This window comes from Scyliorhinus torazame, chromosome 22 (assembly GCF_047496885.1).
Source record: "Scyliorhinus torazame isolate Kashiwa2021f chromosome 22, sScyTor2.1, whole genome shotgun sequence".
Taxonomy (NCBI): domain Eukaryota; kingdom Metazoa; phylum Chordata; class Chondrichthyes; order Carcharhiniformes; family Scyliorhinidae; genus Scyliorhinus; species Scyliorhinus torazame.
In genome coordinates, this window is record NC_092728.1 from 67,204,915 (window position 1) to 67,220,177 (window position 15,263).

The window sequence follows — 15,263 nt, forward strand, 5'->3', positions numbered from 1 at the left end:
CGCAGACACAGGGAAAATGTGCAAATTCCACACTGACAGTCACCCAAGGCTGGAATTGAACCTGGGTCCCTGATGCTGTGAGGCAGCAATGCTAACCACTGTGCCACCTATGAATTAGTGATATATTCAAAGGAGAAAACTTTTAAGCCCTGATGGGGCTGGCAAGTGTGAAAGCAGGTGGGAATGGATATCTGCATTGTTGGCCAACATGTCTGCTTCCCAGATCTTTGCTGCCCTGGGTCCTGTTCCCAGAGGCGAGATGGGGGACCGGCTCTACTGCCCACCTGCAAGTGGTGCGTAGCTAATTAAGGGGATCAAATAGCCACAGATGGCTATTGTCAGAGGTCAACACTGAGCTGGCTGCTCAGTCTTTCTTTTACTTAAAAGTTAAAAAAGTTGAAAAGTGCTCGATCTTGAGGCATCCCCTCTCTCTCTCTCTCTCTCGCTCTCTCGTTCTCTCCTTCTCCCTCATTGAAAGGCAGCCTGCTGCTTCCTCAGTATCGGAGGGAGACCGTCTTATTTGGATGGCAAGTCTGCCCTCTAGCCAGCAATTGGTCAATTTGAGAAAACTCACTGCTGGGTGGCTATTTCCCACACAGTGTAAGCTTCTGGACACCATGATTCTGACTTCATGGTCCCGAAGCCCATAAGTGTTGTGACGAATGAGCTTCTGGTTGTGTAATAACCTGTAGTAACCTGCACAGGACTCATCCAGCTGGGGATGATTGTTCCCCGTGCTCAATTGGACTGAGTTAGCCCAGCACTAGCATAAAAGGCCGGCAGCTGTAGAGCCAGCTAAAAAGGGAACGAGGACCTGGTGAAAGGTAACTGGGCCCTGGGCTTTTATGATGCTGTTGCTGAAATAAAGGACTTTTAAGAAGCTTGTTGTACTCCCCTGGCTTTATCACAGGTTGGCAGTTATCTCCTGATTTTGTCTTACTGGTAACAGCATTGACTGAAAGAACACCTGAGAGGCTATACATTGGACACACATCTTGAGTTTAGGTTTAAAAATAAATTATTTTTGGCACTGCTGTGTCTTTTATATCCCTTACCTTTTTTTATATAAATTTAGAGTACCCAATTCATTTTTTCCAAGTAAGGGGCAATTTAGCGTAGCCAATCCACCTAGCCTGCACATCTTTGGGTTGTGGGGGCAAAACCTATGCAAACACTGGGACCTCGGCGCCGTGAGGCAGCAGGGCTAACCCACTGCGCCACCGTGCTGTCCCTTTATATCCCTTACCTAGCTCACCTTGATGACCTTGCATCTGACACTGCACCAATACTTCCAGCATTGTCCTTGCTCCACCAATTGCTCCCTGTCCCACATCACATTTCACCTTGTACACTTCTGTTATATCAGCCATTTAAATGTGTGTCTGCTTGCCCTGTCCTAACTCTGGCCTCACACTTTCTGTGTATCACCTGTGAAATCTTCAAGCAGCTGATCCACATTGGGTTTCAAGGCTGGGTGTGAAAAAAAGCAAGGGATGCAGTCAGAAAGGACAAAATGGAGCAGAAAGAAACAGCACCAAAGATGCAGAGATACAGGACTGAGAAACAGATGTGGAAAAATTGGCATAAGAGTTTACAATGGACACAAATGTACAGAAGACCACAAGGTAAGTACAGATGAGGAAGGTAATTTTTTGATGGTCCTTTTTGCACACAATTTATTCAGAATCACAGAACAATATAGCACAGACGAGGCCCTTCGGCCATCAAGTCTGCACTAACGCATGAAAGAAACCTGACCTGTCTACCTAATCTCATTTGCCAGCACTTGGCCCATAGCCTTGAATGTTATGACATGCCACGTGCTTATGCAGGTACCTTTTAAAGGATGTGAGGGAATTCACCTCTACCACCCTCCCAGGCAGTGCATTTCAGACCGTCACCACCCTCTGGGTAACCAACTTTTTCCTCAAATTCCCCTAAATCTCCTGCCCCTCACCTTGAACTTGTGTCCCTTTGTGACTGACTCTTCAACTTAGGGAAAAAGCTGCTCCCTATCCACCCTGTCCATGCCCCTCATTATCTGGTACACCTCGATCAGGTCCCCCTTCAGTCTTCTCTGCTTCAGCAAAAACAATCCAAGCCTATCCAACCTCTCTTCATAACTTAACTGTTCCATCCCAGGCAACATTCTGGTGAATCAGCTCTGCACTCCCTCCAGTGCAATCACATCCTTCCTATAATGTGGCGACCAGAACTGCACATAGTACTCCAGCTGTGGCCACACCAAAGTTCTGTAGAACTCCAACATGACTTCACTGCTTTAATAATCTATGCCTCGATTGATAAAAGCAAGTGTCCCAGATGCCTCTTTCACCACTCTATTAACCTACCCTCTGCCTTCAGAGATCTATGGACAAACATGCCAAGACCCCTTTGTTCCTTGGAACTTCCCAGTGTCATGCCATTCATTGAATGCTTGCTTGTCACATTGCTCCTTCCAAAGTGTACCACCTCACACTTTTCAGGGTTAAATTCCATCCACCATTTTTCTGCCCATTTGACCACGTCGCATTTCTTTATACCACCTTCGACACGTCCTTTTCAATGCTGAAAAGCCCAACATGTTCTGGTATTTTATCTCAGCTGAAAGCTCAATGAGAGGATCATCCTCGTAACAATTTTCTGCAGTTCCTAAGTTATTTGAATATCGCCCTTATATCCTGATTAGAACTGGACATAATAATTAAGGTACAGTTTGCCTAGAGCACTGTTGTTTGATGAAAACTTCTTCTAGCTTGTAATTTTGCAGCTTTGCACAAAGAGTGACTTGCAAGCCCCTTTCACTACCTCAGAATCGCAAAGTGCTTGACAGCCAATGAAGTCCTTTTGAAAAGTAGTCAACGGAGGAAGTACAGCAACCAATGGTGCACTGCAAGGTGCCACAAATTGCTATTTTCTTCATGACCACATACATTTTTTAATGCTTGGGAGGTGAGTATTGGCATGGAAACTGGATCACTGCCCTGCTCCACATTGGAAAACTGCCATGGATCATTCATATGAGAGATCAGATAGTTTAACATTGCATTCAAAGGAGAGCACCTCTGCCAGTGTAGTACACCCTCAGTCCAGCGCTGACGTGTCAGCCTTGATTTTGGTGCTCACGTCTCTGCAGTAGGACTTGAACCCACAACCTCATGACTCAGGCAAAATGCTACCAACTGACCCATTTCTGACCCCTCAATATAATTCAGCATTCTTTTGTTCATTGCAGCTCTTCTACAGGATGGACATTGAGACCTCAATGTTCACATCGATGGAAGGGCTCCACGCCTTAGCCAAAATGGTGCCGTAGCGCCAATTCAGCAAGTGCCACCCCAAAACTCAAATCCACCATTTCCTTTAGGGACGGGGGGTGGGGGGGTGGGGATGGGGGGTGGGGGGACAGGGGGTGGGAATAGGGGCCGGAGATTTTTCACATATCTGGTTCAGGAAGGCCGCGCATTTAAAAATTTGACTCGCAAGCAATTTATGACACCCACGTTTCTGAAACATAACTCTTTGGATGTTTGAGGAAAAGGTTTAAATTTACTGTTTGGAGAGGACAGATACCCTTTTGGAAGGTCCAGATACCCCTTCTGGATTGTTAACAGTGTATATTAATGTGTGTAAAAAGTTAGCTAAGCTGTGTAGAACTGTGCAGCTGTCAAGTCACTTAAATCCCCATCCTTTTAAAAAAGCATTTGTGGGTGTGGGGGGGGGGGGGGGGGGTGGGGGCAGCCTGCTGGGACTCTCAGTTGAGACAGAATGATGCTTGCAATTTAAATAGTTGTTTCTTGACATAAACCTGAGAGTTATCAATGTAGGATTAGCACTGTTTTACGATCCCAGCTGTTATTGACACTGGACAAGTCAGATCCCAGAGTGAAACCTAGCTTGATAGATCCTACACAGAGCCCTCTTTCAGGACATTGCAATAGGTCGGCTCAAGCTACTGTGACTTGATTCAATAATGTAATTTTCCATCATGAACCTGATCTCTTCCCTCACATGGGCTAACTTCTCTGGATTTAGTCTGTAATGATAATGCAATATCAGCAACACATCCCGACATTAACATTATGTACGGTCAAAGATTTTTTTTCTCTGGTCTTTTCACACAAATTGATTCCTGAGTTTGAAATAGCTTTCGTAAATCGTCTCAATGGTTTTCTAAAATATAGCTTAATATTACATTTTTTTTAAAATTTAGAGTACCCAATTATTTTTTTTCCTATTAAGAGCAATTTAGTGTGGCCAATCCACTGAACCTGCACATCCTTGGGTTGTGGGGGTGAAACCCACAGGGCCACAGGGAGAATGGCCATGTGGAGTTTGCACAATGTGCAAACTCCACATGGACAGTGACCCAGGGCCGGGATTTGAACCCGGGTCCTCAGCGTCTTAATATTACATTAACTTTTTAATCACCTCCATATTATCCAATTTGGTTACTGGAGTGTCAACTTTAGAATTTTGAACTTCTGATTCATTCTCAGTGTTCTGATATTTTAATATCACTCCCTACTTCTTTTATTACTGTAAATACACTCTTATCTTGACTATTAGCCCTGTCATAATATTGTTTAACATTATGCTGACTCTTCCTCCTGTCTGGAGTACTCATTATATAATTTAAAGCAATGAGTTTCTTTTTGATTTGAGACGGTCCAGTGAACCTTTTAATGGTTCATCCGAGACAGGTAACAATACAAACATCTTGCCCCCAGCGAAACAAATTCGAGCTTTGGCATTTTTATCTGCTCTAATCAGTATTGTTTGTGGAGCAATTTTCAAATGCTCACAGGCCAACTCACACGCTTTGGTAAATCTCTCCTGGAAACATGACATTGAGGTCCAAAGTGTGTTCTCTGTGACTTGGTGTATAGTTTTTTCCTAAATTAAGGGGTACTCTCACCCCATGTCTCTAGATCTATTTAAAAGGATTCATTAGGGGGCACTCCTAATAGCAAACATTAAAAATGTAATTACTTTACCCCACTCGTCAGGACATTTCTGACAACAGGCTTTAATCATGGTTTTTAAAATACGATGCAATCTTTCTAACGGTCCTTGTGACTGAGGAAGATAAGATGAAGACTTCAAATGTTTTAGTCCAAAACTATTCATCACCTCTTTTGAATATTTGTGACATAAAGTTTGAGCCTCGATTGGATTGGATTGCTTTCGGTAATCTGTACCTTGTAAAAAATTCAATTAACTTTTCCACTATCACTTTTGCCATAGTTTTCCCCAAAGGCACCATCTCAGGAAATCTTATCGAAACATAATTTCTGGTTTCAGGTAAGGGTCCTGCACAGTCTATTAAGACCCTGCTAAACAGTCCTTCAAAATCACCATGAAGGCTGACCTCAAGAAATGGAACCTAGATGCCAATGCCTGGGAGACCCTTGCTCAGAAGAGACCTACTTGGAGGAACCTCCTGACTGAAGGGACACAATTCTTCAGTATGAGGAGGCGCGAAATAGGAGCATGAGAAAGGAATACCTGCGACCTAGAATCCAACCTTCTGGAAACTCCCGCCAAGTGAGTGATTGAAGATGTGGCTCTAAGATCAGGTTCATCAGCCATGCAAGGACCCACAGAACCCATGACTAATAATACAAAGTATCTGAGGTGGACAATCGTACTCGTTAGCGAGTGATCGCCCCGAAAATTACATACACTCTGAACCCAGTCTATCCATTGTAGTTCCTTTAATGGAATTAACATCCTCATGAAAAATCAAAGTTTAAAAAAAATCTTTTTTTTAAAACTTTCTGTGACACCATACCCACTTTATACAGCAAAGTACCTTTTTAATGGAATGAACATCCTCATGACAAACTAATTTAAAAAAAAAATATCTTCCTTTCACTTTATTTGCATTTAAAATATATTTATAGACGCTCAACATTAATAATATAAAAAATTAACCCACCAAAAGGCTCCCAATACCTCTTACCTCTGCTCGATATTCTGGACCGGGAAAAAAAAGCACATAAAACCCTGTAAAAACTTACCTCACATCGGGGTAAGCTAGCCAAGTTAGCGCTGTCCATTTAATTTTCACCTGTCTTCTTGATCAGCATTCAAATAAAAGCAGGCCGAAAGTTTCGGAATGTCACGCTTCCAATCCGCATGCCCCGACATAGACACTTGTGGCTGGTCGCGCCGCGCATGTGCGGCTGACAATCAACTTGGGGAGGCAGTGGTATCGCCTCTGGACTAGTAATCCAATGACCCAGAGTACTGCTCTGGGGTCCCAGATTCAAATCCCACCACTGCAGATGGTGAAATTTGAATTCAAATTTTAAAAAATCTGGAATTAAAAGTCTAACGATGACCATGAAACCATTGTCGATTGTCGTGAAAAACCCACCTGGTTCACTAATGTCCTTTAGGGAAGGAAATCTGCCATCCTTACCTGGTCTGGCCGACATGTGACCCCAGACCCACAGCAATGTGGTTGATCCGTAACTTCCCCCTCAAGGGCAATTCGGGATGGGCAATAAACGCTTGCACAGCCTGTGATGACCACGCCAATGAACGAATTAAAAAAAACTTAAGTCGGAAAAATGACCGGAAGGTACTAGCCATTGTTACAAAACAGCATTGCCACTCTTGATCTCTTCCCCCTCCCCTTGCGAAGAAAGGGGAAGATAAAGGAAGAAAATAGTGGAGCGAGGTACATTTGTGAGCAAACTTACTGTTTAGTTATGCATGCCGACAGAACCATTGCTTTGTCCAAACCATGGGCGGGATTCTCCGACCCCTCCGCCGGGTCGAGAATCGCCGGGGGCGGCGTGAATCCCGCCCCTGCCGGCCGCCAAATTCTCCAGCACCGGAGATTTAGTGGGGGCAGGAATCGCGGCACGCCGGTCGGCGCCCCCCCCCCCCCGGCAATTCTCCGGCCCGCAATGGGCCAAAGTCCTGCTGCTGTAATGCCGGCCCCGCCGGCGTGAATTAAACCACCTCCCTTACCGGCGGGACCAGGCGGCGCGAGCGGGCTCCGGGGGGTGCCCCCACGGTGGCCTGGCCCGCGATCCGGGCCCACCAATCCGCGGACGGGCATGTGCCGTGAGGGCGCTCTTTCCCCTCCGCGTCGGCCATAGCCTCCGCGATGGCCGACGTGGAGGTGACCCCTCCGTGCTCATGCGCGGGGATGATGTCAGCAGCCGCTGACGCACCCGCGCATGTGCGGACATCCTCCGGCCGGTAGAGTCCCTTCGGCTCCGGCTGGCGTGGCGCCAAAGGCCTTCCACACCAGCCATCGGGACGGCAACCACTCCGGCGCGGGCCTAGCCCCTAAAGGTGAGGGCTTGGCCCCTAAAGGTGCCGGAGTGGTTCACGCCACTCCATCCCACCGGGACCCCCCGCCCCGCCAGGTAGGGGAGAATCCCGCCCCATAGGAGTGAAGTGGAAAATCAGCCCCTCTATCGAAAAGGTTAACAGTTTGCCTTCTCATTGGTGCCTTTGAGTCAAATGGTGCAGGCTGACATTTCTGGGTTCCATCTGAAGGAATTTGCTGCACTGTTGAAGTGCTGGCTTTTGGTTGCAATGTTAATCTGAAGATCCATCAACCTGTTCAGCTCCCATGTGGAGAAGGGGATTCTCTCAGTGGCTCAGCAGATATTCCTGCTGCAGCTAGCACCCCCAAAGTTAGATTATCCATGTGCTGTTTTAGGACTTTGCTGAATTCAAATGGACGACAATAACAAAAGTGACTGATGTTCAAAAGAAATGCATGAATTGTCGAGTGCTTTCTTATGTCCCAATGATGCAATGAGATACCCTAAATAGTCTCTTTGGTCATCTGTGTAATATTTAAAATCTTAACTGTAGCTTGTGAGGTACTAAAGATGATTTGTTTGAATTTACTAGAATTGCTCTCTAAAAATAATTATTTGCAGTAAAACTGAGCAAACCCAATTATAAAAATGCTGCAAATAATACATGTGTGTTCCCTGTTCAGTCCATTGTCCACCATTGCTTCTTTGACATCGGAGGCTATCAAGCATATTGATACCAAGTGAATATTTTTCAGAAATTATTTAAATTTTGCAAAAGAAATGACTGAAGTACATTGATCTCTTACATCAGTGAAATACAAAGATATCTGTAAATTTAAAATACCTTTATTTATTCACAAAACAATAGGAATTTTAATCAGCAAAAATGACCAGCATATCACTTTCATTTAAGATCATGTTATAACTGTTGAGGATGCATAACACACAAAATTAATGACAAAAATAAGAGCTATGATAAAGTACTGCTGGAAAGTACATAATGCCTCCTCACTGCCAGGTAAGGTATATAAATACAACATTCTAGACATATGCCATCTTATTTTAATTCTAATAATCCTTTCGCACCTTGTACACAATTAGCATTACAGAGGGAGATCTATAAGTATTTAACATAACAAAAAATTGACCCCAAGTATAAAATCTGCAGGTCTCAAAGTCAAAAAAGGGTTAAAATAGAAACCTTCTGAATTAAGACAAAGTTGCAAATGTGCAAGAAATGCAGAACCAGAATCGGTTTTGTGGACAATATTGTTTCTCCCACATAAATGATTGAGCATTGGTTCATTCAGCTAGCCCTTGACGTTGTTTCCTTTTGTTTTCTAATGACAGAGGAAATGTTCGATTATTGTTATGCGGTATTTAACATGCCGAAGTTAGCCATGAGACGGGCAAATAGGATCGGTCAGATTTTCAGCCATATGTAACAAACAAAGCTGTTATGTGCTGGCTGATTACCTGTCTGAGTAAAGGTCTCCTTTAGTTCAGCTGTATAGTGTATTATAGTGATAATGAGGTGTTTATTTCAATATAATGCCTTTTGGGTGGTATTACACGGTAACAGTGATTAGCACTGCTGCCTCACAGCGCCAGCTACCCAAGCTCGATTCTGAACTTGAGTGACTGTGTGGAGTTTGCACATTCTCCCCGTGGATTTCCTCCGGGTGCTCCAGTTTCTTCCCACAGCCCAAAGATGTGCATGTTAGGTGGATTGGCCATGCTAAATTGCCCCTCCATGCATAGGGATGTGCAGGTTAGATTACGGGGATAGGGCGGGTGCTCTTTCGGAGGGTCGGTGCTGACTCACTGGGACAAATGGCCTCCTTCTGCACTATGATCAAATATATATGAATTATTATTAGTGTCTAACAAATGCAAAGAACCAAATGTGCTCTGGAATTTCCATTTTCTTCGGATTGCAAGAATAATTTCAGTAATTTATGCCAACCCTGGCTGACTCATGATAACATTGTTCCAAGTTACTGACTTCAAGTCAAAATCCACAGACAGCAATAGTGACTGAGATATTGCTGCTGATCAGTACTGATCAATTCCTGGCCTGTACTACTTGATATAAACATCGATTATGTGCCTCAGAAGAAACCCTGGAAATGATATGAATGTGTGTTATTGCAGTAAGGACTCGGTTTTGTATCATGCTTCAAAGGATAAGAGCTGGGCTAGATGTTGGCAATATAGTGAAATATTTCTTTTTCTTATTTTAAAATAAATTTAGAGTACCCAATTCTTTTTTTTCCAATATAGAGTGGCCAATCCACCTACCATGCACATCTTTGGGTTGTGGGGGTGAGATCAACGCAAACACGGGGAGAATGTGCAAACTTCACACGGACAGTGACCCAGAGCCGGTATCGAACCTGGGACCTCGGTGCCGTGAGGCAGCAGTGCTAACCACGTACCATCATGCTGCCCATAATATTGTGAAATATTAACAGGCCATGTTATTGTTTGTAATTAGACTATGCGGTCTCTTAATAACACCAGTAATAACTGCAACCATTTTGTAAACTGTGAAATCAGTGCTCATTAGTAAGGCTTTGAAAACTTAATTTTAGGTAATATAATAATAATAATCTTAATTGTCACAAGCCGGGAATAAAACCTGGGACCCTGGAGCTGTGAAGCAACAGTGCTACCCACTGTGCTACCGTACCGCCTTCAATATGAAAATGCAGCAAAACCTAGCTTTGACGCTGGACCAGTACCATCCATTATGTGTAAGGCGGCAGGCAAATGTTGCAGAAGTTGGCAGCAAACCTTTTGAAGTTGTACCACCTGTGTAAACAATACCTGGTCCTTCTGTAGAAACATAGCCTAAAGGTTAATGGCAGCCTCTGTAAATAATGCCTTGCAGAAAAAGAAAATGATGCAGCTTTTGTGAAAGCACTTGTCTTGCAATAAGTCGTGTGGAAAATAAAAGCTTGTCCTGTCTTCAATTCTTGGGTTTATTTGACTGGTGCAAAGCAGGTGTTTATATCGTCCATTGCCTTCCAGAGGCTGGATTGCGTGATTAATAAAAACACACTTGGCCAACAGAAAAACCAAACTCCTGAATGTCATCACCATGATTAAAGACTGCCAAATCTCTCAGAGGTAGAAGATCAACTTCATCAGTGGTCACTTCAAACTCAATTTCATGAGATCCAGAATCGTTCAACTGAAGAAAGACAAAAAAAATATTAAAATATTGCTCATCGCTGATGCTTTGTAACTGATATTGTGACAATAGAGACACCATTTAGAGTGTCAGGGTGCATGTATTACTTACACAATATCACACAAGATCTAAAACAAATGATTGAAATAAAGGGAATTCCATCAATCATCTACTCAGGTAACAAACATATTCTCAATAAAAACAACTACAGTGTACTGGAAAAGTTTCAATGTATTTAAATTATCATACATATCCAAAATAGTGCATGCGCATTTGCAATTATCAACATATTTGGTTGCACTTTTATGTCAATATGGGCGGCACAGTAGCACAGTGGTTAGCACTGTTGCTTCACAGCTCCAGGGTCCCAGGTTCGATTCCCGGCTTGGGTCACTGTCTGTGTGGAGTCTGCACGTTCTCCCCGTGTCTGTGTGGGTTTACTCCGGGTGCTCTAGTTTCCTCCCGCAAGTCCCGAAAGACGTGCTTGTTAGGCGAATTGGACATTCTGAATTCTCCATCTATGTACCCGAACAGGCGCCAGAGTGTGGCGACTAGGGGATTTTCACAGTAACTTTTTTTAAATATAAATTTAGAGTACCCAATTCAGTTTTTCCAATTAAGGGGCAATTTAGCATAACGAATCTACCTAGCCTGCACATCTTTGGGTTGTGGGGGCGAAACCCACGCAAACACGGGGAGAATGTGCAAATTCCACACGGCCAGTGACCCAGAGCCGGGATCGAACCTTGGATCTCGGTGCTGTGAGGCAACAGGGCTAACCCACTGCTCCACTGTGCTGCCCACTTTTCACAGTAACTTCACTGCAGTGTTAATGTCAGCCTACTTGTGACATAAATAAAGATTATTACACCATTCAGAACTGAAATCTGACAGTTGCTTGTAACAGTGTCGTTAGACTCATTTCGTACAAATTTCTGAAGTTTGCTCCCAACTTTCCAGCATCTTATTTATAAGAGGATAAACAAATAACTTGCAATCCGTATCTCCCCTTGGTAACATTTTCTTAAGGCGTTGAACAGGGAAAGATTCAACCCGGATTCATTGTTATGGGCGGCAGGGTAGCAAAGTGGTTAGCACGGTTGCTTCACACGCCAGGGTCCCGGGTTCAATTCTGGCCTCGGGTGACTGTGTGGAGGTTGCATTTTATCCCCGTGTCTGTGTGGGTTTCCTCCGGGTTCTCGGGTTTCCTCCCACTGTCCAAAAGAACTGCAGATTCGGTGGATTGGCCATGCTAAATTACCCTTAGTGTCTAAAACGTTAGGTGGGGTCACTGGGTTACAGGGTTAAGGTGGAGACGTGGCCTTTACATTGTGCTCTTTCCTCGGACCTGTGCAGACTCGATGGGCCGAATGGCCTCTTCTGCACTGTAAATTCTATGATTCTAAGATTATTTAGGAGTTTTCACAACCTCATTGTTGGAAGATCTTGTTTCGGGATACAATATTCTTGCATTTTAATATCGTGCTTGACATTTAAAAGACTACGACATGATTAAATAAACTACTGAAAGCTTACTGAGCATCCATCAAAATTGACCGAAAAACCTTTGTGTCCATTATATATTTTCTTCTGATTATCACCCATGAATTGAATCATTCTGTGATCAGTTATATTCATCTTGAATGAATTGAGACCCGGTTTACACTTGTAGGTTACTTTTTGGGTGGCGTACGTGCTGTGAAGCTTCAAGAAACGAAGCTGCACAATGTTCACTCCAGGATATTCAAACTGTAAATACAAAATTAGGATAAGGTGTGGGAAGTATGACGCTTGATACTGAACCTCAGGTTACGGTGTGGTTCTTTTAAAAATAACATTTTAAATCTCAGATTGTAGAGTTATCTCACCACAAATCCTCCCTCTGTGGAGCTGAACCACTGTTGGGCACTTTTCTTTGATTTATCTTTGAACCAGCCTTTGGTAGGTACCTGAATAATATTTTGAAAATAATCAATAATTTCCAATAATTGCCCTTCAACAAAAACTGAACGAATAAAACTTTTCCTGCAATAAGTTTCTTCATTCAGAGTGATACAGCTTTGAAGAAGGCAGTTTGGTCCATCTTGACTGCACCATCTCTTTCAAAGATTAATCTCAATTAATCCAACTTGGGATGGGATTTTCTGCTGCCGTCCTCTGTGGGCAGGTTTGATGGCGGGAGAGGAAAATCTCGTGAGTGGCCTAAATTGCATTTTACGTTGGCAGGAAGTCTCGTCATGATTGTCCTAACACACCCCGCCACCCCCCCTAACGTAATGGGGATCCCGACATTCAACATCGCGGACACCATTTTAATAAATTTGAACCTCATTACCAGGTCTCCGCGCCTGATTATCTCTCCCTGTTAGATAATTGCCGGTGTGAATTACAACTGGTCTCCCACGGCATGCACGTGGCAGACAGACCTCCCAGAGGATGTGCCCCGCCCCTTTACCTCCTCCCTGCTCACCATCCAAGGGTCTAAACACTCTTTTCGAGCAAGGCATCACTTCATGTGCACCTCCTTCAATCTGGTCTGTTGCATTTGCTGCTCCCAATGCTCTATGTTCGAGAGATAGGGTGACCACTTTGCACAATATTTGGTCAGTCCACAAGCAGGACCCAGACTTTCCTGTTACTTGGCATTTCAACTCACCGTCCTGCTCTATTGTACACATGTCTGCCCTTGGCCTGCTGCAATGTTCCAGTGAAGCCCAACGAAAACCTGAGGAAAGCACCTCATCTTCCGATTAGGCATGTTACAGCCTTCTGGAATTAACACTGAGTTCAACAATTTCAGACTGTGAACTCTCTCCTCCACCTTCACCCCAATTTTATCCATTCTTCATTTCTTCCATCTATCTGTTTTTTTCTCATCATTGTCCCCCCCCCTCCCCCCCCCCCCCCCCCTTTCCCTTGTCACCCTACTTGGACAATCTGTTCCCCATTCCTAGTTGTCCTTGGCCACACTGCTTACTTTGTTCCATTAACACATTCTAATCTCTTAATGTGCCACTATCAACACCCTGCTTAACCTTGATTACCTCCATTTACATTCCCTTTGGCTTTCCGTCCACGGTACCGTTGTCAACGTCGCTTTTCTCACTTGCTGCCACATTCTGTGAAAAGGTAAAATTCTTCCCTTGCGGTTTTCCCCCTTTTTCAAGTATATATCTAATTCCCTTTTGAAAGTTACTATTGAAACAGCTTTTGTCATTTTCTTCTGTACTGCATTCAAATTTGTCCTTTCTGCTCGCTGACCCTCCTGGCAGTGGAAATAGTTTCTCTTACTCTATCAAAAATCTATTGGAAACAAAAGGGAATCAAGGGTAAAGGTTGGGGGGATGGGGTGGTGAAGTGGAGATGATGGAAAAGTTAAGTCATGAGCTAACTGAATGAGGAAGCGGACAGCTAGCTGTGATTGACAGGTTGTCACCACATTAAAAGCCGTTAAGTGCTTTCTGCTCAGTAAAAGAGGAAGTGAAAGCGCTTATCTCCTTGATGTTGAGAAACATTGTGATATGGTTGACAGTAGAGTGCTTGAGATGAATTGAAGCGTGAAGGGAGATGAAAATAAATAATCCAGACACCTGGCTGTCGGGTAGCTATTATGCTGTCAATTGCAGCCTTCTAAAAGCTACTTCTTTCGAAAGTGAATAGAAGACTCACAGATCAAAGGATCTGAGGGAGTTTAAAGCCATGTGATGTGTTTTGGCTTTCTATGAAGTAACAGCTGCTGCTTTCTACACTTCTGGCTGAGGCATCAGGTTTAAGGAACAGGCAATTGAAAAAGCAGTTAGACTGCTCTTTAGCTTCCAGGCAGGGATTATTGATATGGGTGGGGGTCTCTGATATGGGGGGGATCGTGGGGGGGGGGGAGGGGGGGGGGGTTGGGTCACCCTCATGCATGCGTGCTGTGGGAGGAGTGATCCAACAATTTCCATGGTGGTAAGGTGGGAAGGATGCCCCCACTCATCAGTGGGCAGGGGGGCAGGATCTGCATTGTCAGGGTGGAGGAGTTCAGCTGCTAGACTCGGATTTGGGCCGCCCGCTCAAAATGATGGCTCGATAGCGGGATTCGTAATGGACCCCGGGAACCGCCCTCCACGCATACCGTTGCATGGCAAGGGAGAATGATTCATTGCTGGGCGCCTGTCCTAGTACCAGCACAGACCAGGAGTGATTCTATTCCAGCGGGAGAACTTAGTCTCCCAAATGGAGAATCCGGCCATTGTATGATTTCATCTGGATATTTGCATTATATTATGATATTGTTGGCCAAATTTGAAAAAACCTTCACACATGCCTGATATCACTTTCAGTGGAAAAGCACCCAGCTCAAAGTTCCTCCACCGATTACCTAGGTGAACAAGATCTAGCTCAAAGCTGCGATCTCCACAATCGAACAACGCCGCCATTACTAACGGGCAGGCATGTTGACAACAGAAGATAGTTCCAGTTCTAGAATGGAATAATGCCACAATTTATGATGGGATCTTTCCATTCATTTTCTATGCCCTTATACCTCATTTTCCACAGTTGGCAAACAAGTTGCTCCATCAGCTGTAAAGTTGCAGTAAACAAGAAGTGCATCATAGGGGCAACCCTGATTGGGGTCGATATAATAGAAGCCTAGTGAGGAACAAAGAAAACAAGTCAAATCACACAATTTTAATGTGGCTGTCTGCCATTGATTGTCACCAATTAAGATTTAAATAATTTCAAATTTACTTTACCATTTGATGTACAAAAAATGTGGTTGTTGTTGGTATAAA

The 15,263-nt window shown here is 44.0% G+C and overlaps 1 protein-coding gene across 4 annotated transcripts in view; it reads right to left on the minus strand.

The window, feature by feature from the left end:
• Positions 1-8,122: 8,122 nt before the first annotated feature.
• The window catches only part of LOC140399099 (uncharacterized), a 484,003-nt gene continuing 476,862 nt past the window's right edge, over positions 8,123-15,263 (minus strand). For all 4 annotated transcript variants that reach the window (XM_072488263.1, XM_072488261.1, XM_072488260.1 and 1 more), the window contains 4 exons: positions 15,014-15,120; positions 12,357-12,437; positions 12,025-12,237; positions 8,123-10,488 (listed from right to left, as the gene is read on the minus strand). In XM_072488263.1, the coding sequence (XP_072344364.1) occupies positions 10,342-10,488; positions 12,025-12,237; positions 12,357-12,437; positions 15,014-15,120 (548 nt within the window). In that variant the 3' untranslated portion in view covers positions 8,123-10,341. The remainder of the gene's footprint in view (positions 10,489-12,024; positions 12,238-12,356; positions 12,438-15,013; positions 15,121-15,263) is intronic.